The 24,275-nt window shown below is 47.9% G+C and overlaps 5 protein-coding genes and 2 non-coding genes across 9 annotated transcripts; 5 read left to right on the top strand and 2 right to left on the bottom strand.

Moving 5' to 3' along the window:
- The first annotated feature begins 12,008 nt into the window (after positions 1-12,008).
- LOC131667227 (uncharacterized) lies at positions 12,009-14,781 on the top strand. Of its 3 annotated transcripts, none has more exons than XM_058940516.1 (3): positions 12,009-12,572; positions 12,646-12,897; positions 14,644-14,781. In XM_058940516.1, the coding sequence occupies exons 1-3, from the start codon at positions 12,345-12,347 to the stop codon at positions 14,737-14,739; spliced, it is 576 nt and encodes a 191-aa protein (XP_058796499.1). In that variant the 5' UTR covers positions 12,009-12,344; the 3' UTR covers positions 14,740-14,781. The 3 variants fall into 3 exon arrangements, with proteins under 3 accessions (XP_058796499.1, XP_058796501.1, XP_058796500.1); XM_058940518.1 differs by having other exon boundaries at positions 12,649-12,897; XM_058940517.1 differs by lacking the exon at positions 14,644-14,781 and adding an exon at positions 12,972-13,107.
- Trnah-gug (transfer RNA histidin (anticodon GUG)) lies at positions 14,210-14,281 on the top strand. Its single transcript has one exon. It is a non-coding gene; the product is annotated as a tRNA-His (tRNA).
- A 12-nt stretch (positions 14,782-14,793) lies between the features above and the next one.
- On the top strand, positions 14,794-16,846 carry LOC131667223 (uncharacterized). Its single transcript, XM_058940511.1, has 5 exons — positions 14,794-14,929; positions 15,031-15,159; positions 15,217-15,345; positions 15,422-15,894; positions 15,958-16,846. The coding sequence occupies exons 1-5, from the start codon at positions 14,869-14,871 to the stop codon at positions 16,828-16,830; spliced, it is 1,665 nt and encodes a 554-aa protein (XP_058796494.1). The 5' UTR covers positions 14,794-14,868; the 3' UTR covers positions 16,831-16,846.
- On the bottom strand, positions 16,839-18,026 carry LOC131667228 (signal recognition particle 19 kDa protein). The gene is made up of 2 exons (XM_058940519.1): positions 17,947-18,026; positions 16,839-17,571 (listed from the first exon to the last, which is right to left on the bottom strand). Exons 1-2 carry the CDS (start codon positions 17,991-17,993, stop codon positions 17,175-17,177), a joined length of 444 nt encoding a protein of 147 aa, XP_058796502.1. The 5' UTR covers positions 17,994-18,026; the 3' UTR covers positions 16,839-17,174.
- A 157-nt stretch (positions 18,027-18,183) lies between these two features.
- Positions 18,184-18,255, bottom strand: Trnap-cgg (transfer RNA proline (anticodon CGG)). The gene has a single exon. It is a non-coding gene; the product is annotated as a tRNA-Pro (tRNA).
- Positions 18,256-19,507: 1,252 nt separating this feature from the next.
- On the top strand, positions 19,508-22,762 carry LOC131667225 (carbonic anhydrase 2-like). The gene is made up of 6 exons (XM_058940514.1): positions 19,508-19,667; positions 21,214-21,450; positions 21,699-21,843; positions 21,901-22,006; positions 22,067-22,294; positions 22,368-22,762. Exons 1-6 carry the CDS (start codon positions 19,574-19,576, stop codon positions 22,476-22,478), a joined length of 921 nt encoding a protein of 306 aa, XP_058796497.1. The 5' UTR covers positions 19,508-19,573; the 3' UTR covers positions 22,479-22,762.
- Positions 22,763-23,271: 509 nt separating this feature from the next.
- Positions 23,272-24,272, top strand: LOC131667226 (DNA-directed RNA polymerase III subunit RPC7-like). The gene is made up of 2 exons (XM_058940515.1): positions 23,272-23,399; positions 23,519-24,272. Exon 2 carries the CDS (start codon positions 23,530-23,532, stop codon positions 24,169-24,171), a length of 642 nt encoding a protein of 213 aa, XP_058796498.1. The 5' UTR covers positions 23,272-23,399; positions 23,519-23,529; the 3' UTR covers positions 24,172-24,272.
- The last annotated feature ends 3 nt before the right edge of the window (positions 24,273-24,275 follow it).

The raw sequence follows: 24,275 nt of genomic DNA on the forward strand, positions 1-24,275 counted from the left end.
AACGCGTCGCGGAAAATAGCGTCTCGGCGAGCACGACCTTCCTCGTTGCGCCCGCCCGATCACCTCGGCGCGAATTCCGCCGGCTAATTAAGCGACGCCTTGCGCCCACTTTGCGGTCAATTAACAGCGATCCGTCCGCCCCGAAAGCGACCGGGTGGCGCTGGCTTTTCCCGTCTTCTTCTTTCTCGACGCCGCGCGAAATCATCGCCGGGAATGATTTTCGCGACAAGTCGCGACGGGCCACGGACGGTGCGAGGAAAGTGGTCGCGGCGAGTCTTGGAACGCGATCGAGGGATGATCCGTCGCGCGAGCGCGCGAGCACGGCAGGCGCCACGTGTTCGCGCTCGGTTCAGGTGTCGATGGTGAGCGAACCCACTCGTAAAGCACGCAGCGCGAATTCCACGGGAATATGCACGGCGATCGCGCCGTTTTACGATATGATCCTCGCCCCCCTCGCGCACCCCTTCTCGGCGAAGGGCGGGCTGTCAGGTGGCGCTCCGCGCTGCCAGTTGTTATTGCGCCGATCAATTGCGGGACGAACAATCCTTTTTCCGTCCGAACGGCGCGCTCGCCATTGCGTAATGGAAAATAAGCAATCCCAGCTCAAAGTCCCACAATGAGCCTCCAATCGGAGGACGGCGAACCATTGAAACCTCCACTTTATCATTCTCGCGTGCTTGCTACCGCAGCTTGTTTGAGCGCGCGCCTGGTTTCTCTCTCTCTCTCGCTCCTCCTTTTTCATTAATAAAGCGACTACCGGGACCCATTCTCGCTTGTTGAACCGCCCGAGGAATGCGCCCCATTGTTCGCGCTAGAATTAGATTTTTTTCAATTAAAAGTCAGGCTATACGCGAGCGAAAAAAATGTACGCGCCTGCGTTGCGGAGAGAAAAACAGAGCTCGTTGAGAAGGCAGCGGAGCATCGAGAATTAAACATTTTTTTTTCGTTCCCTTATTTTGTTTTTGTCGCGTGTGCCTCCAATGATAACGTTTCACGCGAATGGTTTCGCATCCGTGCGCGCGTTTTCTTTTTTTTTTTTCGTTTTTACGTCGCAAAAGCAGAGCCGGAACGCGCCGGCAAGTAACAATGACCCGCTTCTTCCCTTGACGAGAGCGCGCGAGAGTGAAATTGCCGCGATCGCGAAACAACAGCGACGGAGAGGATAGCGATGAAAAAAAAAAAAAAAAAACCACAAACAACGCGTCGGCGTTGCGCGCGACGTGTAACGACCGAACAGGCGTTCGCGCGAGCGTTGGGAGCACCGTGGCGCGGCGACCGAGGTTCGATTTAACTTCCGGCCGCGCGGACCTGGACAATCCGTCGCAAACTGCACCTGCGAGCGAGCGAGATAATGGAATGCGCGAGCGAAAGAGAGAGAGAGAGAGATAGAATCCAATCTCCGCGCTCCGCGGTGACGTTTGATTCTCCCCATTTGAAAATCATCACAGAAGAAAAAGAAAAAAACGAAAGAAGGTCGCGCGGAAAACCGAGCCCGGTCCGAAAATAATACGCGCTCGTGCGATTCGTGCATCGACCGATCGCGAAAATAATCCCTGTCGGGTCCGCGAGGCCTCTAAACTTAGCCCTCCGGCTCGTCGAGCTCGCTTTTGTCTCTCGTCTCCTTTTGTCGAGAGCGCGCGCGCGCGCGCGTGTGTGTGTGCGCGCGCTCGACTCTTCCTTTTCTTTGGGTAATACGCTCACTCGCGGGGGGGAGGGGTGAGTAGCATCAGTGTGATTGCTTTCCGCGCGACTGCTCGCGAAATTTCGCGGGCGCGCCATCTCCCGGCAGACGCGGGATTGGCGACTTTGAGGGCTTTTTAATTAGATAACAGGCGGTGTCGTCGTCGTCTTGGGCACAAAGCGAGGCAGCGAGAGAGGCCCTGAGAGCTCCGCGCCGTGTCCTCCTAATGGCGGTCGAATTTGCCTCGGCAAATCTCGTTACCGCCACTTCGGCCTTTCAAGCTCCGCTCGCTTTCCTCCCCCAGGCTTCTCGCGCCTCCCCGCCTCCTCTTCTTTTCTTGCGTCGAGAAACGTTCACTCGCGCTCGCAACCCCCCCCCCCCCTCCTCACCGAGATCGCCTAGTTATTTGTTGGACGGTCGGGAGTTTCCGAGCAGCCTCCGGTGTCGCGAAGACACGCTCGGCGATGCGTTTGTCAACGGCGAAAGAAGTCGTCGGCGTTGTATCGCCGCGCGCGCTGAGCGATCAACGAGAGACGACTCTCGGCCGACAGGAGAAAGAAAAAAAAAAAAAAAAAACATAGGGGAAGGCGCGGGCAACGAGCACAAAGCGTCGCGTCAGTATTTATAGGAGCGGATTGTGTCTGCCTGGCAGTTGGCCATTTTCGCTTCCATCCCTGCCCCCTCTCGAGTTAAAGTCAACCGATGATTCGCCGGACTTTCTCGATCGCCTCATGCCCCGCGAACTCTTTAAATAAACGCTCGGCGGCGACTCGCTCTCTTTTTCTTTTTGACTTTTTTTTTGTTTTTTTTCGTTTTCGCCGCTTGCCTCGACGTCGAAAAGGGACGTAATTAAATCCCGGAGTGACGAGCGAAAAAGCTCGATGGGCTAATTGAATTTCCGATTGGTTTTTCGCCAGTTTAATTAAGCGGCCGATGAGGGTAGATCGACCGGCGTGTAACTGGACTAAACGTACGCGCGAGCAGCGACCGCGCGAGCTGCACTCGGCGCAAGGAGCAGTCGAAAGGGCCAAATCGGCAAGCGTTTTTCGCCGGACCCGACGTGACGGCGAAAGTGAAGCGCGGCTGACCCCGTGACCCGACGAGCAGGCGGCAGTTCGCGCACACGCCCTCGGGGCAATGTCAAAGGACGAGAGCTGCAGAGATACGCGTCGGGCAGCGTCCGCGCGTTCCGTCCGTTCGTCTCGCAAGTCGATGGAGCGCTAATCGATCGAGCAGCCTCGCGGCGAAAGAAAGGCACACGGCGAGCGCGCCTATATCGATCGCGCCTTCGCCGCGTTACCTCCATTAAATTATTACAGAGTGCACTTTGCCAATAACGCTCTCGGCTGCCGCCGCCGCCGCCACCGCCGTGGCTAATTTCGGAACTGCACGTCGAGCCGCCTTTCTTTCGGAGCTCGGCGCATAACAATGACACCGGGCTTAATTAATCGATTTTGATTGAGAAAGTTTCGGGAGCTGGATGGAAGTTCGGAAGTACACCAGGCCGCGACAGGGTTGAGACGCAGCATTCGTCAGAATCCATTCTCCTTGGCGACGGAGACGGAATATGTTCTGTAACTAGGTCACACAATGAATTAGCATTGCCGTTTATCTGCAAACTGCGTCGTTTATGAAGCAACCTCCTCACTACCGCTACGTCACGACCCCCGCGGCTATGGATTTCTCTCTCGCTCGGATCCAAGTTGTTCTTTCGATGTTAGCTAATTAACGTCCTTTCGCTTCGTCCACTCTTTTTTCCATTTCTTTTGTCGACTGCGCTCATTATTATTAATAACATTATTATTATTATTATTGTTTTTATATGAAATGGTTGGCAGGTTCAAACTAGTATAACGAAATACATAAAACTTACAACTGGAAGTAGAGAGAAACTATGAGAACTGTTACAAGACATAATAACAAGGTTTCGCCGCTAGAGATAATTTCTTAGACGGCAGTAATAAATTATCTGCTGATTACTTTAGTTCTGCTTACAATATTCAAATCTATTAGTAATTTGGTTTGAGTTTAAATCCATTTTTTTATTTTGAGTTTACTACTGTTATTGTAACATTGACTTGTCCAATTTCCCTGTCAAATTTTTTATATATTTTGGTAACAACGTATCGATGACTTTAATCTGTTAAGGTCTTGCTAACATACAACAAAATTGATTTGTCTAATAATATCTTTCAAGCTTATGAATTCGCTGATTGGACTGCTATAAAATTCTTCTTAACTGCTTCCAACAAAAAGTATTCTTTTATAGTTACATTTATGGAGCAAAATTTCGATACGTTTATTTTGTATTCTTTGGATATCATTCGTTATATTACTGTAGGCACTACTCCAGGCAATAATGCCATAAGTAGTAGCTATTCTTCCAAATAGGACATTACAGATTGTTATTAAGTTTTTTTATTCAACGAGTTTAACGATCTTAACATTATAATAACTATATATTTGATTTTATTTACTGTATAATTTATCTAATCTATCTGAGAACAATTTAGACATAACCAACTATTGGTCTTAATTAGAAAGTTGTTTATCCGAGCTTCTGCTTTGTCTGTTTGTTTACAATGCTAATGATAGTAGTATCATTGGATAAGACGAAATTTAATTACCTGGGTAAATTTTTAGCAGATCATTAATGTATAAAATGAACAAAAGAAGACTAGTTCCCTGTGATCGAGACACCTACAATGATATTAATTGAATCAATTTAATGGTTGAATGCTAACGTCTTGCTTTCTTCTAGACAAATAACTACTGAAGAGATATAGATTAGACCTCGAATTCTATCTTTTCAACTTTTTAAGGAAAATTACACGATCTACTCATTTCAACACTTTTGCTATGATCGTATTCTTACCGGTGCTGTTGAGCTGTTTTATTTCATCTTTAAACTTAGCATCCTGAATCACCTTGCTAAGTATTTTTACATATTTTTTGTACTCGTATTTTACAGTAAAATTATTTGGTGCTTTTTTTCTATGCGTTGTAGAATATTCCTTTGATTTTACACAAGTTCATAGTGCCTTTGGCAATACAAGTTTTACGCTGTCTTTTTTTTGTATGCCGAGTAATAGTAGTGGTGGCAAGTTTTATTATATTTTTAATAATGATGATTAAAAGACTGCATGTTATTGCCGGTTTTTCCACAGCTGCAATAACATTCCAATCAGACTTTTCAATAAGATTTTTTTTATTTTTGAATAATCAATGCGAGTGGTATTTATAGTATCATTTGAGAATACTCTGCAAACATTCAAAGCTATAATAAATGGATGGATAGTAGTCAGTGAAAACTGTTCTTACTTTAATCGAGAGTTTAATAATGTCTGTTTTTATAAAAATGTCTAGACAGGATCCGTGTTTGCATTGTTAAAATTTAGTCTTGTTACTTTATGTTATAACGGTAAGTACTTGTGCTCTAAAATATCTAATAGTAAGTAGGTCCATTGCATTATGATCCTGTTTGAGCAAGTCAATGTTAATTAAATAAACAATGATATGAACTGTTTTGTAACATCCCTACTTATACAAAAATATTCATTTAACTTATTAATGAAAACATTTTTATCATAATCATAACATCTATAAATTCCAATAAATTTGATTTTCACTTTACTGTTCAGAATAATTTATCGTAGTTTATATAAATGAACAAATCAGCACACTGATAGACGATGTCATAATTAAGTCTATCAATATATAACACAACCGCACCAGCTTTATTTAAATTTCCATCATTGTAATAAATTTCTTAATTGTTGAGCTTGAAGAGTTCATAGTATTCCATGATCCAAGTTTTTATACAGACAATCACATATGGTTTATACTTTAGGCCGCGAATAAATATTTCAAGCTTGCTTCAATTTTGTAAGCTTCGTATGTCTACATGCAGTACACGGAAATTACTATTGAAATTCAATCTGTTAACAAAGTCATTATTATTGACTTCCAACTCATCTTTGAAAACCAAAGCCTGATTATTTACGGACATTTCCAATTTTCTTTATCGTATTCACGTCGAGTCTTTTACTTTCCAAATCCAATTACCCGGATTTCCGAGTTTTCGTTTGCGATGATGAGTTATTGATTTCGTTAATCTGAATAAAAAGTGTAGATAAGGTCTTAGTTGTGCCTATACATTTAATTAGCGATAGAGGATTAATGATTTCTTCAACATTATTAATAGGTGTGACACACCACTGTATTCAATTCTACAACACCTATAAAGAAGATCATTAAATCATCAAAGACCTTGCAACATTGATGTCCAATATACAATTTGTTTTTATGATTTCTAATATAATTATACGTGTCACGAGTGACACTGATAATAGCATTGTGTACACCATGCTTGGTCCTACTGCAGGTGTAAATCATTCCATAAAAAAGTCACCGTTATTGAAATTTCCGGTCTTTATATTTTTTTCTAGTTCTTCTATCGATAGGTTCTTGTTAATGTTAACGATTTCGCATCCAGGACTTAATAGTTCTTCTTGTAAAACCACAAATTTATTTTATATCTTCTTTGCTCGTACAATTTATCACTAGATCATTTTATTCGTCGTTTTATGAGCGAAAACGAAATCTTGAAATGAGAAATTTTCGTTCTTGAATAACCATTACGCAACACGAATAACTGATATCGGTTACTCAAAATTAGCTAAATGTCGGCTGAAACGAGATCATTTTTTCTTATTTTTGGTCGACTTTACAACACTCGAGCGATTTCTAATTGAGAAATTCTTTAAGCTACATTACTTTTTTTTCTTCTAATGTCAAGAATATTTTCACACAAAAACAAAAGATTTCTTTTGCTTTTAAAAATTAACAGAGAAGTGAACTTTTCCTTGTAACGGCAGCTAGGAAAATGCAAATTTTTTCAAAATTCATACGATCGGGTAATTCTTTTGAAAAAAAGAAAGCTAAAGCTTTTTCTCCTTCGTACTCGTGCGCAAAAGTAACTTTCCATAAGCTTGCGTAATATTTGCCAAGAAGTACTTAGTCACCCTATTTCCCGAACTTTTGAAATTTCTTCGAGAGCCTATCCCCCCCCCCCCCCTCCTCTCTATAAAAAAAAAAGAAACAAGGGAAGATAAAAAAACTCATTTGATCGCTGCTGTTGGTATTTCATGGTTTCGCGTTATAGATGGAACTATTCGCGCGCGAAGAAATTGTTCATCTCTGAGCCTTTCAAACGGCTAAATCTGTCGGTCGGAGACCTGACTTTGGCGATAGAGGGCACGACAAACGAGCAGGCGACGTTAGCCTCGGCTAGCCTGCCCCTGTACGCTTCCAAACCTAAATTATTTCATTGTGTTCTTAAATATTACTTATCACAAAAGAGAATATTGTTCATAACTCATATTATTCATAAATATACACGATAGCTTTACTAAGTCTTCATTAGTCAATTCAGAAAAAAATAATGGAGTAAGTTTCCGTTCGTAAGTAAACGCATAAGGCATACCGTTTTCTTTGTTCATCAAGATATTTATTTAGTCTATAGTCATTGATAAAATACCATTAATTATACGTTAAAAAACAGACACTTATCTTTCGAGAATAGGGTATTCATCATACCCTCGGTAAGTTTTTTGCTACTCATTGTTATATTTTGATAAAATTCGGATTCCATATTATTTGGAAAGTTTACGACTTGTGGGTTTATAATCAAATTAGCTAGCCATTAGAATGCACGGTCCTGGATATTAAGCGAAATCAGAGTAATTTTTTATCAAAATAGTACAACGTAATCGTCCGTTTTCGAATAAAAACAAAGCAACTTGAGTAACTTTTTCCCTTGAGCAATTTCACCACCGGGCCAAACGAATCGTCTCTCGCGAGATAATGTGCTATTCCACGAACTCGGCGTAATATTTGCCAAAGAGTACTTGGTCATCCCATTTCCCGAGCTTTTAGAAATTTCCTCGAGAGAGAGAGAGAGAGAGAAAGAGAGAGAAAGTCTATTCCCCCTCCCTAGAAGAAGAAAGGAATTCGTTCGATCGTTCGCGGGTGGTATTCCGTCGTCTCGCCCGATTGATGGAAATATTCGCGCGCGAAGAAATTGTTTCTGAAACCGAGTTATAGCCCGCCGCCCCACGCTGTCTGCGTGTTTTCCTTCCTCGACCGGGGATGGGGAGCAAAAATGAAAAAAAAATAAATAAAATAACAGTCTCACGCTCGCTCGAATACGGCTCTTTGACCGAGAATATACGTCTCTGTGTAACCGATGTGCCGGAAGGAACGTTTTTTTTTCCTGTTGTTTTTTCTTCAGAACTGAATTGCGGATATGCGCTTACGAGAGTACGTTGCGCGGTGGAACGAGGTCGCGGAGCGCGCTTCGCGGACGAGCGAGGGAGAGGGGGGGGGAGATGAAAGACCCAGCGCACGAGCCTGCAGCGTCGCCGCGACTACTGTCCACTGAACAACGGCTCGCCCATCGTCGAAGGCAAACGCGCGCGGCCACGAGAGCAAAGCGTTTGCCGATGGTCGTAGCGGCCGGTGCTCTCGCTGCCAAACGGATACGTCTCGCCGATGTGAGTTGCTGCGCTCGGCAAACTCGACGACTTCCTCCGTTTCGTCGATCCACATCGTCGCTGCCGCGACACCAAAACCAGCGACTCGCGAGCTGCCGTCGCCTTCTGGCTTCTGACCAACTGTCACGGAAATTCTGGCACGCTCTGATGGACAGCCCACCAAATACATCGTGCACTTCGGCCGAGTGCGCTTCTCCGAGAGTACCCACACGAGCTCCCAACGGCCATCCAATCAGAGATATCCGCGCCAGGGTACCGCGATGAACTGGAATCGGCGCTCCTCCCGGATAAGAGTCGACCGACGGCCGCGCGTCAGCCCGCGAGCGAGGCCACTCGCGAATCCGGCTAAGCGCGCGCTTCGGCCTTTGCTCGACGTCTCGACCAACTAGACCTATCCCAGACATTTCCGTTCGGCGATTGGCGTGCTCGTTGCCGACCAGCTGATAGGGTGAGTCCGACAGCCAAGCGCACGGGACTCGCGGGCCGGTACTTTCCAATTTCACGCGGCAGGCTGCAGACAGGACGTCTCCGCGAGTCCGCTCCATTTGCGATCGGCGACAGCACTGCAATCGAGACGCGTTCGAGCCACTCGTTCCGAAGACAACGCAGTGTAACGTCGCTGCCAGCCAAGCTGAGAAAGATCGGCTGTCCACTTGTCGCCCAATGCATTCGGTCGCTAATTGCCTGTGAGCCAACTCCAACGATATGACTATCCTTCGTTTCCTTCTTTTTCCTTCCAGTTAAATTGTCGGCTGGCCTTCGTTCGTATCTCACACTTTTGCGCAATTACGCTCGTTATGCCGACTCATCGTTTCGCGAGTGCAGCGTTTCAATTTGTTCGATCGCACGAGACAACCGGAGGCGATTGCGCTCACTATCGGTTAAAAAATGGTACGCCCTATACTTTCCAAGCGTGTAGCTTTGCAAAAAGGAATCGCACAATGATATAAAAAAGTAGCGTAAAGCTTTTCGTTTTTCCCGTCAATTGGTTTTTCAGCGGCCGGTCTAGCTAAATTAGCTAAGTCGTAACAGCAAGCAGAAGGACAAAAAAAACGAAATTTTGAATTACCTTTTACGAGGTCAACTTTAGAGTCTTGCCGTTCTATCAAAAATGAATAGAACATTGCGAAAGAAATTCAGCGCTTAGTTTGAAGCTTTCTCGATGCAGTTACTGAATAATTAAAATAAATATTAATTAAGTCATTTATAAAGTGCAATCTTAGAAAGAATTATCTTTTCAATGGCTTATTCGATTGACGTCGGACTTGGTATAAGTTATTAATTAACGATTAAACATTGTAATTTTCAATGATTTTGTGAATAAATTTTTTAAACTTCTAAATGCCAACTTGCTAAAGTTTTTAAATAATTCCAACAGAAGCTGCGCTATGTATGTTTGAGTTCTTATAATATAAACACAAAATAAGCTCGAGTGCAACGTGATAGCAACACTAACTTATCCTTTCGTTAGCAATCATTCGAAATACTTTTTTTGAAGAAATAGTGTGATGCGAATGCAATTATGTGTACGACATTAAAAAAATTGTAATTTTTCGTTAGACAATTATTATAGTGTAAATTTGATTAAATCAATAGCCCATTATGAAATAAAAATAGCTGGTGATAAATTATGCGGCAAATATTATAAAATATTGTACAACTACTGACCGATATCATTAAATAATCATTAAAATGTATTAAAATTACGGTACTTAATAATGGATTTACATAAAAATGAATTATGTAACAATTAATGTTACGTCGAGCTATAACAAATTCAAAGTTGACCTTGTAAAAAGTAACTCAAAATGTTGTATGTTTTCCATCTGATTGCTGTTACAACTTACCTAATTTAGCTAGACCGACCGCTGACAAATCAATTAACGGGAAAAACAAAAAGTTTTAACGCTACTTTTTTTATATCGTTGTGCGATTCTTTTTTGCAGAGCTACACGCTTGGAAAGTATAAAGCCTATCATTTTTAAACCGGTAGTAGTTTGCGAATTTTTGGGTTGAGCGCGAGCGAATAAAACGAATCGCTCGTCGGAATTACAAGTGAAAGTCGCCGACAACTGGACGAAAAGCTTTCGCTGCTCGACAATTGAACGAGCGATTTTGAAAATATCCATCTCCGACTTACGGCTCGCTCGCTTGCGTTTTCAAGGTCTCTCTTGGCACCGTCGTTGCTCGCTCGTTCCTCAAACGCAGAGGGGGCCAGCGTTGCCCGTTAACCGCGAAAAGTCGCGGCTGTTTGGCCCGCGCGCAACGGGCGAAGCGCATCCAAGACGCAAGGTGAAATTGTGGCGGCCGCCAAGCGCGGCGAGAACGTCGAATTCGCGGCTCGAGCTCCGTGACGCTCCCGGACGTACCGTCGTCGCGCTCGCCTCTGCACGCGTAAGTGGGTCGCCGCCGGCCGGCCCTCGCCGGGCAGCGCTGCCCTTCGATAATTCACGCGATGGTCCGCTCGGAGCCGACGCGAGCCGTTGAAAAAAATATTCGGAGTGAGAGAGAGAGATGGAAACGGGGTCGAGTTCCATCTGGCGTGACTCGCCGTGGCGCCGAGGGAGGACGAGGAGAGACGTGGGCGTCGCGCTCGCCCGGAAAAGGCGTGTCGTCGGACGGCCGAACGTTTGGCGATCGCTCGCTCGGCCGAAACGCCAATCGGTCGCGCACTGCGAGAAGCGGAGCCGACGCCGACGCGCGGAGCAGGGTCTGAACTGTAAATAACCCGGTGAGCATGATCGGCTCGGGCGCCGAGGGCCGCGATAACATCAAAGCGAGAGGAGCAAACGAGGCGAGCGGCTTGCGGCATGAGCGCTCAGCTGGAGCACCGTGGTCGCGGGAGACGCGGCAAAGGATTATATTTTTAGTTCGATTTGCCGCGCGAACGGAGCCCACGAGAGTCGACCAGGGGGAAATTTCGCTGCGATAAATAGACACATGCGCGCCACGCGCAGAGCCGCCAACCTTGTCGTCGCCTCGCTTTGTCGCTCGCGCGATTCGAGAGCGAGAGAGCCTCGCTCCGCGCGCCTGTGCTCTGCCAAGCCGGGGAATCGCGAGATTCAAAAGGACGAAGAGACGCGCGGGGGCGGCACCGGTTTTCACGCGCGTCGGACCGGAATTCCACGTTCCGCCCCCGCGCGCTCGGAGGGAAGACAATGGGCGGCCGCCTTCTTTCCCGCGGGAGGCTTAATTCCGCTAATTGATTCCCCGTCGACTGTCGCTCGCCGATAAGGGATCGCGGCGTGCCCCCGTCGGGTCGTCCGAATCGCAGCGGCCGAGTAGATTCGAGAAGAAGGGCAGGGCGGACGAGACGTCCAAGTGTCACGCGTCCGCAGAAGTAGGACGGACGTCCTGCGCGCGTAGGCGAGTCGTAGGATCGACAGGCCGAGGCCGCAATGGGAACGACGTCGGCGGCGGCGCGCTGTCGATCGACGCCGGCGTGCCGAGCCGTAATCTCCGCTTTGCGCCCGGTACGACCAATAATCGGCTTATTGATTCGTCGCCCACGCGCGCGCACACCGGCCGGCCGCTTCTCCTCTTCCGCTCCAGGTTGACGCACGTTCCTCTCGCCCGAGTCTCGCCCGCGGACCCACCGCGAACCGGGGACCCGTTTCCCGTGAGGAGCGCCGACTCGTGCGCCGCGGACACGCTCCTGCCGATCTCCGCTGGCAACGTCGCGATCGTCCCGCGTCGACGACACGCACCGGTTGTCCGCTCGCTTGCTCCCCTTGGCCAAATCCGATCGTTTTCCCGGGAAAGCAAACGCGCCGATTCGGCAGTAATTTCAACTAGCCAAAGCGGCCGTGCGCCCAGAGGCAGCGTCAGTGTCTGGGAGTAAGCAGCGCGCGCTATTGTCCCAACGTCAACACGCGCGATCGATTTTGGAAGGCTGAGAGAGAGAGAGAGAGAGAGAGAGAGAGAGAGAGAGAGAGAGAGAGAGAGAGAGAGAGAGAGAGAGAGAGAGAGAGAGAGAGGCCGACGAATTGCCCGGTGGCTTTGTGTCGCGGCAGTAATTATGCAAAAGCCGTGGTCGCCACTCGGCCGATATTACGAAAACTACTGGCGGTGAGTACACGGGCGAGCGACCGCTCGGAGCGAGGCCCGAGATGGGCGTGAGCTGCTGGAGCAGAGCGGCGCCGAGCCGCGAGGCGTTCCTCGACGAGCAGAGCCGCGTGCTGCGCTGGAGCGCCGAGGTGCTGGCGCGCACCGACGAGAACATCGACGCGGAGAACTCCTTCCTGCTCGACTACGACGCGGAGTGCATCGCCGGCAAGGTCGACCACTGGATCCGACGGGACGCGCGCGAAGGCCGCGAGAACGCCGTCGCGCTCGAGGTACGTGTCCGCGCCCGCGCGACCGGCGGCTCGCGCGGCGCGTTTTCAAGGCAGCACGCCTCTTGCTCCGCAGCAGCTGGGCCACGAGCTGAGGCGCCGACTGAGCCGGGAGTACCAAGCGGCCTACGCGGACTTGCGCTGCTTCGGCACGCGCGTGGACAGGCTGGCGGACCAGCAGCGCCGCATCCACAGCCGAATACTCGAGCTCGACCCGTCCCAGCCGGCCAAGCTTGTCCGCCTGCGGCGCAAGGTGCGCGAGAACCTACGCAAGAGTGAAAAAATGATGTTCCACGACCGGCTTCTCCGCCGCCAGTTCATCCGCAAGGTATGCGCGGCTACGCGCGAGCGAGTCGCTCGGCGGGTCGAAAAAATGTACATGTGCACGCGCGTGCGTTACAGGTGTACGACATCGATCATCGCTGCGCGCAGCTGTGCCGCGCGAGACTGACGGAGGCGAGCGCGACTCGCGGCGACTCTCGCGCGCCGCGATGACGTCCGAACGAGCGCGCTCGGGGGCCTCGTCCCCTGCCCGCCGCTTTTTCCGTTCGAGCACGCGCGAAACGGCGAGAACAGCAGAACCCCCCGAGGGCAGATCAAAGCGCGCGCGCTGCCGGCGTACAGCGCGCGCTCCATCGGCCTGCCACTCCAACCTGAAAATCGCCAAATAAATTAACTATTCGCGCACGCACGCGGGAGTCAATTGGCAGTGCCCGCTTTCTCTCTCTCTACCTCGTCCCTTCCTTTTTGACCCCCACCCCTCCGCCCGGACGGCCAGAGAGCGCGCGCGGCCGACAGCACGGCCGCGTCGCGAGGGGCTCGTGGGCTCTCTCGGAGACTCCGCGAATCAGGCGCTCAGCCAAGTCGCGCAAGTAGAGCTGCTTTGACGCGCGCGCGACGCTGCATACCTGTTTTGCCCTGCTCGCGCGCGCTCCTCCGGCTGGTCGCGAGGCAGCGAGCCTCTCAGCCATCGATCGCCGGCATCGCGCTCGACAATCGGCGAGAGGCGGCTTCCCGTCGGGGACTGCCGCGCGCGCGAAGGCGCGCGGCGAGCGCCGAGTCTGCCGATCGCGCTCCTCCAGATGTCCTCGTCGCCGCGCGGCGGCCGGGCGGGCCGGGGGAGAGGGGCCGTCGGCGGCGCGTCGCGACGAAAACCGCGACGCCGCTGCAGCCACGGCGGTCGCTGGCAGCCGGCAGATATCAGGCGAGCAGCCCGCCGCGGGAGCCAAGTGCCCCGGCGGCTCGGTCGCGCGCGCCACCGCGCGGCGGGCGCGACGCGCGCGCCCACGTGCCGTCCTTCCGCGGTTCGCGCTTATCTCGCGGGCAGCGCGCGAGAGACGCGCGGCCGAGGGAGAAGTACTGGCGCGAGGCGCGCGTAACAGGTAGCCAATCCCGTGACTGGGCCGGCGAGCGCGCAAGACGGCCCGCTCGCGAACTAACCGCGCACCGCGCCACTTTACCGACGCTCGCTCGTGCACTGCTCGCGTCGGGTCGAAGGACGCGCGATCGCCCTCGTCCCGACGCGGTAGTGACACCCGCGGGTGCGATCTCCGTTGCCTCGTGGATCGCTCGCTTCTCGGCGCTGCGGCCGATCCCGGCTCATGTCGCAGAATTAACGGAAACGCCAGCATCCTTCGTTAGCCGTGATCGTCTAGTGGTTAGGACCCTACGTTGTGGCCGTAGTAACCCAGGTTCGAATCCTGGTCACGGCAATGCCCCTACGGGGACATTGTCACGGTGAAGGATTTTTTTCTTTTTTCTTTTTTCTTTTTTTCTAGGCTTCGATTGTTTTATCGAACGCGGAGAGACGATTGCTTTTTTTGATTTTTCATAATTCAAAATAAATTAGATAACAATGAAGAATAAAATGACGATTTTGAGAATATTATTTTGAGCTTGATCGTCAAAGAAAATGAGTGATTCGGCCATAAGTAATAAATAGCATTTTTTGATGATCACTGTTAGGTCTACTTTCGAGTATTATACTAAATAATGCGTTAAAGTTTGCGTGGTGCCGTTTCTCAATCCTGAGCAAAGCGTTGTTTTGCCCGATCAACGAGAAAACTGTGTGCAGCTACAGGTACGCAGGCCAGCCAGCGATTGCCCAACAACGCGAAAATCAGTCGCCGGCTTACGCGTTCGAGCGCAAAACAGACCTTCGCCTCGATAATTGCCGAAAACACCGGGGCAGCGGACAGCACGCGAAATGTGATGAGGCCAGCGAAAAGCGAGACGAATAAATCGGCCGAGCTCGGTCGCGATCCCGGCAGTCGTGGCCGCCGTCGCAATCGCAGCCAAGATGTCGACGAGCAGCAGCAACGCACTGTGGCTCGCGCTCGGCGCGGTCGTCTTCTCTCTGGGTAAGCCAAAGCTGGGCCGGGGCTCGATCGCTCGGCGCTCCGTCAACCATCGTCCTCATTTTCTCTCTTTCTCTCTCTCTCTCTCTCTCTCGTCCGCGCAGCAAGGGGAGCGGCGGTGCCGTCGGCGATCGACCTGGAGACGTGCGTCGCTCTGTGCTCCAACTGCGACGGCGTCGCCGAGTACAAGGACGGGCACTGCGAGTGCAGCATCGCGACCGGCCCCGACCGCGGTAAGCCAGCCTCGTTCGCCGGGAGTTTCTCGCCCGCTCATCCGCGATGATTCGCAGGCGCGGAGTGCCTGAGGCGCACGAGGCGAGACGCGTGGGAGGTCGGCCTGGACGTGGTGTCCTGCGACGCGGACGCGGACTCGCGGTCGGCCCGGTGCGCCGTGGGCTTGAAGCACGTCTACGGCAAGAGTGAGTTTTCGGACAGCGCTCCCCGGACGAGACGAGCGGCGCCTCCACGACGAACGTTTGCTCGACCACTTTGCAGGCGACGTGGACCGGGTGGCCAAGTACTTCATGCAGGACGGGCCGATGACGGGCTCGGTGTTCATAGCGCCGCCGTACGACCGGCCAGCGGAGCCGACGCTGGCCAAGAGCGCCGACTGCGAGCTCTCGCTGGACGCGACGAGGGCCGCGCTGCCCGAGGAGGCCACTGTCGGCGCGCCGAATCTCATCACCCAGCCGAAGGAGTTGATACCGCCCGCCCCGCCCGCCCCGGCCACCCCGGCCGCCCCCGCGCCCGCGCTCGCGGCTCGACCGCTGCAGAAGCTCGGTCTGTCGCGCATCGCGCCGCAGTTCCTGTCGCTCCTCGGCGAGGTCATCTCCAGGCCGCTGGTCGGACTGCCCGAGGCCATCAAGAACGTCGGTCGAACGCCCAGCGTCAACCGACTCGCCCAGGCCCCGGTTCACTTCTTCAACTCTTTGGCTAACCAGATGGTCGTCGACGACCAAGTCGCCAAGGTGCGTTCGATTTGCCCTCGATTCGCGATTGTCGCTCCAATGCGCCGATGAATTTGCGCGCAGGCCAACTTGGACAACTTCCGCAGCGAGATGGACAGAGCGCAAGAGGAGCTGAAGGACTCTCTTGAGAGCTCCAAGGAGGCGAGCAAAGCCGCGACGGCGGATAACTCAGCGGTCGCTGGTCAGCCGCCGTACTCCATCTTTAATCCACAGCCGATGCTGAGCTGGCTCAATCCGACCGTCGGTGCACCAGCTCCGATGCAATTCGTGGGCGCGCAAGCCCCCGTGCAGTTCGTTGGCGCGCAAGCTCCGATGCATCTCGTCGGGGCCACTCAACTCGTAAGTACTGGACTTCCAAGTCAACTGTTCAGCACCGGTCAGATGGTCAGTGCACCGATTTTGGCGAACCCCAGCTACGATCAGAGTCACATGGTAGGCTCGCAGTCACCATCCTACAGCATTCAGCCGCAAATGGTGGCCGCTGCTACGCCGTCGATGATCTCGGCAATGCCGATCATTCAGAGCCTCGGTGCCGTTCCGTTGAGCAGCATCGTCTCCCAAATGTCACCTACCTACCTGATCAGCTCGCCGATGACTTACTATCCTCCCATCCAAACCATCGCCGATGATAACGTAGAGTCGCTCGAGGAAATTCCGCTCAGCTTCCCTCCCCAGAAAAAGATCTGCAAGAAGTCCACTAAAAATCGGCCCTCCGTCAAGTATACCATGGATGTCCAGGCAGCCAAGGATGATGAGCAGCGGCGTCAAGCGAAGACTCATGAGACTTCGACTTCCACAACTGAGGTGTCCGTGATCGACAGAACTACCGAGCAGAAGCCAAAGGAGAAGTCCAAGGAAAACAAAAGTGTAATTAGCAAAATGAAGCCCTCCAGTAAGAACAAAGCAGACAAGAAGATTGACGAACGCAAATTGTAGACATATAATTGTTTTTATATACTTTTTTACTTTAATCAAACATCTTTTATATGAAAGATTTTTTAATTACAATAAACTAAATGGTATGTTTTATAAATAAGGAATTTCTTCTCGTTCATCCTTTACACATCAAAATAACATATTTCCTTTTTGTTGTACATTGAGTGAATAACATTTGAACGTTTGCAATAATGTGAAAGTAATGTACCCTGTGTTACTTTGCAGTATTGCAAATATAAAAACATGAGCTAGTAGCACATGATATCAAAGGTAATTACAAAAAGTGTTCAAAATGGTAATGTATGATATAATCATATATAACTCCACAGCAATATAGAAGCACTTCATCTTCGTCCCTTGCCTTTCCCCTTCTTGGAAGCACCAGCAGCAGACTGTTGGGACAACTGATCACCGTATGATTGCTTCCCTTGCCTTGATTTCAGTTTTGGAATACTAGTGCCAAGGAAAACTAGCAAGGAATGCCTGTTTGGATATTCAGGATTCACAGGTGTGCCATCGTCATTTTTCAGTTGTACACGGATACGTCCACGATAGAGAATTTCCTTGCTACGCTCCCTGGGATGTAATTTATTCTCTACACCAACTTTCAGTCCAGCACTCGTCAACACATCACGAATCTCTTGGTGAGTTGGATTTTCTACGCACTTCTCCTTTGTAAGCTTGCGTCCTTCTGCTAAGCTTTTCTTGCTGTTCAGATAGCAAGGATAGATACACACCCACCTGCATTACATAAGGAATCTAATATTAGATACAATTACAGTACTCTTATAAATATATTGTACACATGCAAAGATAGTTTTCACTAAAAAAAAGGTCGGTAAAAGACCATATTACAAAAACAACAACCACAGGATTATATTGTAAATGTATTGGCAAAACATAATTATTCTCATTCTAATCAATAACCAGAGGAATCAAACTTGAATTAAAAAATCTGTTGGTAAGCAAAAAATGTTTAATATAGGTTAGGTCAGTGAACTTAAGATAAAAAAGTAATCGCTTTCGCAAAGTTGTTTTTAAACAAACAATTGCACAAGAATAAATCAGCAGAACAGCGGCAAAAAAACCAATAATAGAATTGTAGAAAACAGTGACCTTTCTACATCGCTGTGTTTTTTCGTTGGATCCCAGATGTGTGCCATGTTTACACTTGTGAACAGTGGTACATATGTTGATCTGCGTGGCGCGTCGGTAATACAGGTTTCTACTACGATTGCATTATTTTTCACAGGATAAAGTTATAACAATCAATTTATATTGCTATCAAAATAGAAGCAAAATAATACGTGGCAACGCGAAGTTCGAAACGAGTGAGAAAAAAAAAGATAACTTGGGCTCGTCCGGGATTTGAACCCGGGACCTCTCGCACCCGAAGCGAGAATCATACCCCTAGACCAACGAGCCATGTAATGTTGTGATCTGAAAAACAACTATTTAAGTCAACTGTTTGTAATTGTTGCGCTAAACTTGTTTTCTCAGGCATATATGTTATGCAAAATGTCGCTTAACTCCCAAATTGGTATATTTGCAGGATAATCGTATTTCCAAGTAATTATTGTATTGTTTTCCAACTTTTTTTCAAAATATTTCTTTAAATATGAATGCAATAATCAACAAAGCGTCGATCGAAACGAGAATTATTCACCCGATTTTTGTTTGTCAAATCGTCAAAGTGTAGCACCAGTCTCGTATCAACAAATACATATCAGCCTGTGACCAAACGAACATAATCAATCCATCCACTTGACCAGACAACGAAACAAAATTCAATCGGAAAATCGTCCAGCGCGAAATAATAAACAAATAAAAAATAAGCGTCTACCAACGGGCAAAGAAGAGAGACAACCTAAGCGCTTCTGCATGCATTAGCAGCGAAGAGGGACGTCCACGGCCGACACAGCACCGATTTTCGCGAGTATATCACTCGCCTATACACGCTCGCCTGGGTCTATCTACACACATACACGCATACCTGTCGCATTAAAAGGCGAAACGCTGCACGCGTGGACCATTAGATTGGAGCATACGCTGCAAATTGGCCGTGACGCGACCCGTCGCGCGTATAGACACGGCTTAATCAGGCTTCATTGCGCTATTTATCTTCGGCCACGTTTTTCGTTGTTTCGAGCTCGGTTCTCCTCAGCGAGGCTCGCTCGCGAAGGACGATCATCCGTCCGCGGATCGCGTTCGGTTTTGTCTTATCTCTTGGCTCCTTTCGCGACGGCTCCGTGCTTTGGAAAAATCGGCTCCCGCTATCCGATCGCTCGCGTTAACGAGACTCCCACTTGCTCCCACGTGCACGATCGATTTCGTACATGCATTCGTGAAAAAGAAACATCCTGGAATTTCGCCACGGAATTTCCCGTTGGCTCGTAAGTTGGAAAGCTCCATTCGTCAAAGCCTCGCTAAGAATACACGTCGGAGATTGGCCGTCCCAGAAGGATCGGCCGTCCAGAAAGAGCCGAAACAACCTGACGCAAGCGACGACCCAACGATGCCCAGTCAACGACGTGCGCCTAGACGTAAATGTCAATCGCGACGTGACGTCGTGTCGACGCGCGTGACGAGCGGAAGGTATCTATGAATCCGTCCTACAGCTTTTTTTTTTTTTTTTTGAGTTCCCCTCCTCTCGGCGGTGCAGCAGAAGCTCATTATCGTCGGCTGCGCTCGTGTGCGTGCGAACGTCGCCGAGTAAACTTTAGTGCGCCGAGTGTCTGAGACAATGCCGCGGATCAACGTCGCGCTCCTCCTCGTGCTCCTTGCTATCGCTGCCCGAGCGACACCCAGACTCAAGAGAGTTGCCGCTCAGGATGAAGGTAAGTTCCGCTTTCGAAGGTCAATGTCGTCTTCGTTTTTTTTTATTTTTTTTCCATCCTGAGCGTCGCTAAAGACAGATTTTATCGCACAGTGCTTTAATTTTGCATTGTATTCGAAAGAGAAATTAGTTGAAAAATAATTATACGGTGGAAAATGGCAAAAGAAATAAAAGTTTTTTAGAAACGGGATAATGGAAATCGGCGATGGAAATTGATTCCGGGTACAATTTCTCCAGTGCAATATTTTCTATGAATCGAATTATATTGGCATTGTGCCGTTGGTAATTACGAGTACCAGTTATTATTATTACAATCACGCAATGCATTCCCACAAACCCCTACGGTTTCCGATTTTTTTTTATTTGTCCGACTGACATTCGCGTCAAAAAAAGCGTGCGTAATCCCGTGTAAGAAAGTCAAAACGGCCCAACATTGGCACAGCAACGTTAACCAAGACTGCCGGTACAGGCCGCCAGTGCTGGTCCAACGTCATCCGAGTAACGAAATGATAAGGATGGGCCAAGGTTATATTTTCAGTAGTGAGCCATTGCCGACGCATTGACCATGGCTCAGTACTGGTAACGCAATATTTGTTGTCATTGTCGGACAAGCACACTATCAAGCTAATAAATAACAACGCATTTTTTAGCTATTTATTTAAAGTTATTAATTAATTAGTAACTATTTATTTTAAATTTAATTGCTAACATTTTCAAGATAAGTATAACGAGTAACAAATTAGGTAACAACAATATTTATACAACATTTATGTTATACTAAGAGGTCAAACTTAATGAACAATAATATGTGCCCTCCTAATTAAAGTAAACACAGATAAAAAATGTCAATTATCTTATAAAATTTACCTCGAGCATCGATCATTACGTTTTTGGGATAAGTCAAGCGCATCAAGTTTTTTTATAAAAATATTGCCATTGTCGCTACAGCTGCTGCTCGACGATGAACAGAGAATTTTCCTTTTCAAGGATCTTGATTTTTTGAGATATGAATAACTGTTCAGCATTGCGTGGTATAATGAAAGCTACTCGGAAAACACGATACTTATCATATATTTTAGGTTAAAATGTTATAATTAATATTCTTTATAAGCATGCGCATCATGATTAACGATTAGTATTGGGCTAGCGCCGGAAAACAAACAATATTAAAATCGTTCAAAAATAGATTATTGGTACAATATTGGCTGCCGGTGCTCGGACCATTCTTATCAATTCAATGTTGGCTCAAAGCCGGCCCAGTGCTTGACAAAACTAGGTTCGGTTGCCAGTGCTCTAACAGTATTGGGCCGTTTTTGCAGTCATGGCAATTCTTACACGGGAAGACGTCAGTCCACGAGCGTTCAATCAAAAGCAAAGACGAAACGTCGAAACGATCGCGTGCGCGCGAGAACGATCCATGGCACCGAAAATAGAGAGAGAGAGAGAGAGAGAGAGAGAGAGAGAGAGAGGGGGAGATAGAGAGATAGGGAGAGAAAGAGATGATTTTCACACCTAGTTAACCGCGCGCTCGATTTGCCAATTTGCAGACGACGAGCGGCGGCAGCAGCATGACCACGAAAGAAGCAATCATGGCGAGCACTTTGGCTATGAGAAGCCGGACGATTGGTCGGAAGATTACCCGGCGTGCGCGGGCGTGCGCCAGTCGCCGATCAACATCGAACTCCAGGACGTCGAGACCATGGACAGCTGGCGGCCGCCGCTCGGGCGCTTCGGTTACGACAGCAAGCCGCTCGAGATGAGCATCAGCAACAACGGGCACTCCGGTGAGATTCCGCCTGATCCGGGCGTCCGAAGCTCTCCCGTGTGCGTTGCGCAACGCGAACGCTGATTTGGCTGATTTGTTACGCGACCGGACGACTCGTTTTTTTCCGTCTTGTTTTTCGACAAGAAGACACGAGCCGATCGGCAAAATGCCCGCGTAACGACGACGCGCTCGCGACTGAGATCGGCCTCAATTTCGCCGACGAGTCATCGCCGAAAAGCAGGACGGTCATCAATGTCGAATTCGCAGTGCAACTGACGGGCGTCTGGCCGTTGCACGACACGCCGTCGGTCTACGGCGGACCGCTGACCGGCCTCTATCAATTGGCGCAGGTACACTTCCATTGGGGAGCCGAGAACGGCGTCGGCAGCGAGCACACAGTCGCCAATCACAGGTAAGCGAAAAAGCACAACGGCTTCGTCCTGCGAACGAACGTTTGTCGCACTCGTAGCTTCCCGTTGGAAATGCACATGGTGCACTGGAAGAAGATCTATCAGAACTTGACCGAGGCGCTGAACCACGATGACGGGCTTGTCGTGCTCGGCTACCTCATGTCGGTGAGTATCGGATAAGCCACGCTCTGTCGGGTAAGAAGCTCGAGGCGCACGATTTTGCAGCTCGACAAGAGCGCCAACATGGGCATCGAAAGGATGCGCTCGAGCTTCTCGAGCATTCTGAAGCCCGGACAAAGTGCGAGAATCGAACCTTTTCCCCTGTCTCTCTTCGATCTGGACTTGCTCAAAGAGGGCTACGTCACTTATCCGGGCTCTCTGACCACGCCGCCGTGTAGCGAATCTGTCATTTGGTTGATATCCGTGCGAATCAAAGACGTAACCATTGATGAGGTAAGCCGACTCGCGACCAACCTCAGCGCTTGGCTTACTTTACATTTTTAAGACTCGACCTGTGAATTTCCAGCTGGAATCCTTTAGAAAATTGCATCTGCATAACGATGACAAACACAATTATAGACCAACGCAGCCTCGCAACAGTCGCTCTATCTATTATTTCTATGACATTCCTATATAGCATATACTTTCAGTTTGACATCAAGTTCTTTATAGAGCTGAAGCTTCACTTTCAACGGGTAACTAGGTGATTTTGTGAATAAAATGTAAAAAAACTGCATTTTTTATAAGCTATATAAAATTTCATGTAAATACTGATATATAAAAGTATTTATTTTTTTATGCGGTATATTGTATTTGTATTTACAACAATATTTGTAAAAAGGGATTTATTATCACATAAAGTATGTATAGGAATATTAAAATAAATTATTGCTATGGTTGCACACGTCAAGTCTCGTATTTTGAAAATACAAAGTAGATTTAACCCAAAAACTTTGGCTTATTCTAATGTTCGATTTGAGCAACACTTTTTTAATGTAATACATCCGATTTCAATGTAAAGACGAAAATCCATAACCTTGCTAGATTATCAGGAATTATAATATCTGATGAAACCTATTTTATAATTTTAATTTTCTGTATCCTCCTTATTTTTTTTCGAACAACAGAAAAATATTCATTCGTTCAAACCGTGTCTACGCGCCACATTTCAATAGCACGTGCGCGTGGTTGCCGCAGGTGTATATCAACAATCTCGAGGTACCTTAACCTCAAAAACAGACGCGAAAACAATATACACGCGTATGTCCAATGTGCGATGTGCAATCAACTGCGGTAAACTATGACAGCTTATCACGACGAAGTGGAGATTGAGGACTTTGAGTACGACGAAGACGACGAAATTTATTATTATCCGTGTCCCTGCGGTGATCAATTCCAAATCACCAAAGCCGATTTGCTCACTGGCGAAGAAGAGGCTACCTGCCCATCCTGCTCTCTAGTCATCAAAGTCATTTTTGATAAAGATAATTTCATTACCAAATTCGAAGAGATACTAAAGATAGAAGATAAAGAATTGGTTAAGCAGACGTAAAAGCAGGTGAATAAAATGAATGAAATAGTGTATGACATTTCTAACCTCTTGTACAGAGTATTTTGATGATTAAAATTTGTTTTGAAAATGACGAATGGATTATGAAAGAAATTTATTTCTTTTAGTCATCATCATCATGACTGGCCGAGGAAGAGGACGTGGTAGAGGAATTCCAAATTTAGTTCTACCTGGTAGTGATCAGGTAACTGAATCATTGCCTCCAATGTTGTATCCTCCACAGACCTTTCCACCACTGGACTACAAACCATTACCAATGAATATTACGGCTGAGATAAGATACATGTTGAATGTGAAAAAAGATTTTGCAGAGCACATGCAAGAATCCCCTAACAATGTGTTACCAATTGTGGTGAAAAAGGATATAGAAAGATATTGCGATAAATATCAAGACATGATATCCAATAAACAAAATGAGAAAAGGTACGATTGGACTAGGCTACCTGCTGAATTGAAACTTCAAACTATGAAAAGGAAACGTGATAAAGCTAAATCTCCTGTAAAGAAGAAACTAAAAGATATTGATGTTGAATCAAAATTAAAAGAACTTGAAAAGAGAGAAAGCACAAATGAAAGTGAAGCCGAGGAGGATGAAAAAGATGCGAACGAAGAGAAAGATCCAGATGATTCTGATGCAGTGGAAGAGGAGGAAGTTGACGAGGAGATGGATGAAGGTACAGATTATGTCAATAATTATTTTGACAATGGAGAGAATTATGAAGATGACGAGGAAAATCTCGATGATGGAGCAATATTTTAGTCGAAATACTTTGTAAAAGTATTTGTATCATATTTGTATACATATGTTTATATAAAAAAATAAAATTTTACCTAAATTGTATATATGCAATAAATGATTATTTT

The sequence above is a fragment of the Phymastichus coffea genome, unplaced genomic scaffold (genome assembly GCF_024137745.1).
Source record: "Phymastichus coffea isolate CEN01 unplaced genomic scaffold, Cenicafe_Pcof_1.1 PCOF00063, whole genome shotgun sequence".
NCBI lineage: Eukaryota > Metazoa > Arthropoda > Insecta > Hymenoptera > Eulophidae > Phymastichus > Phymastichus coffea.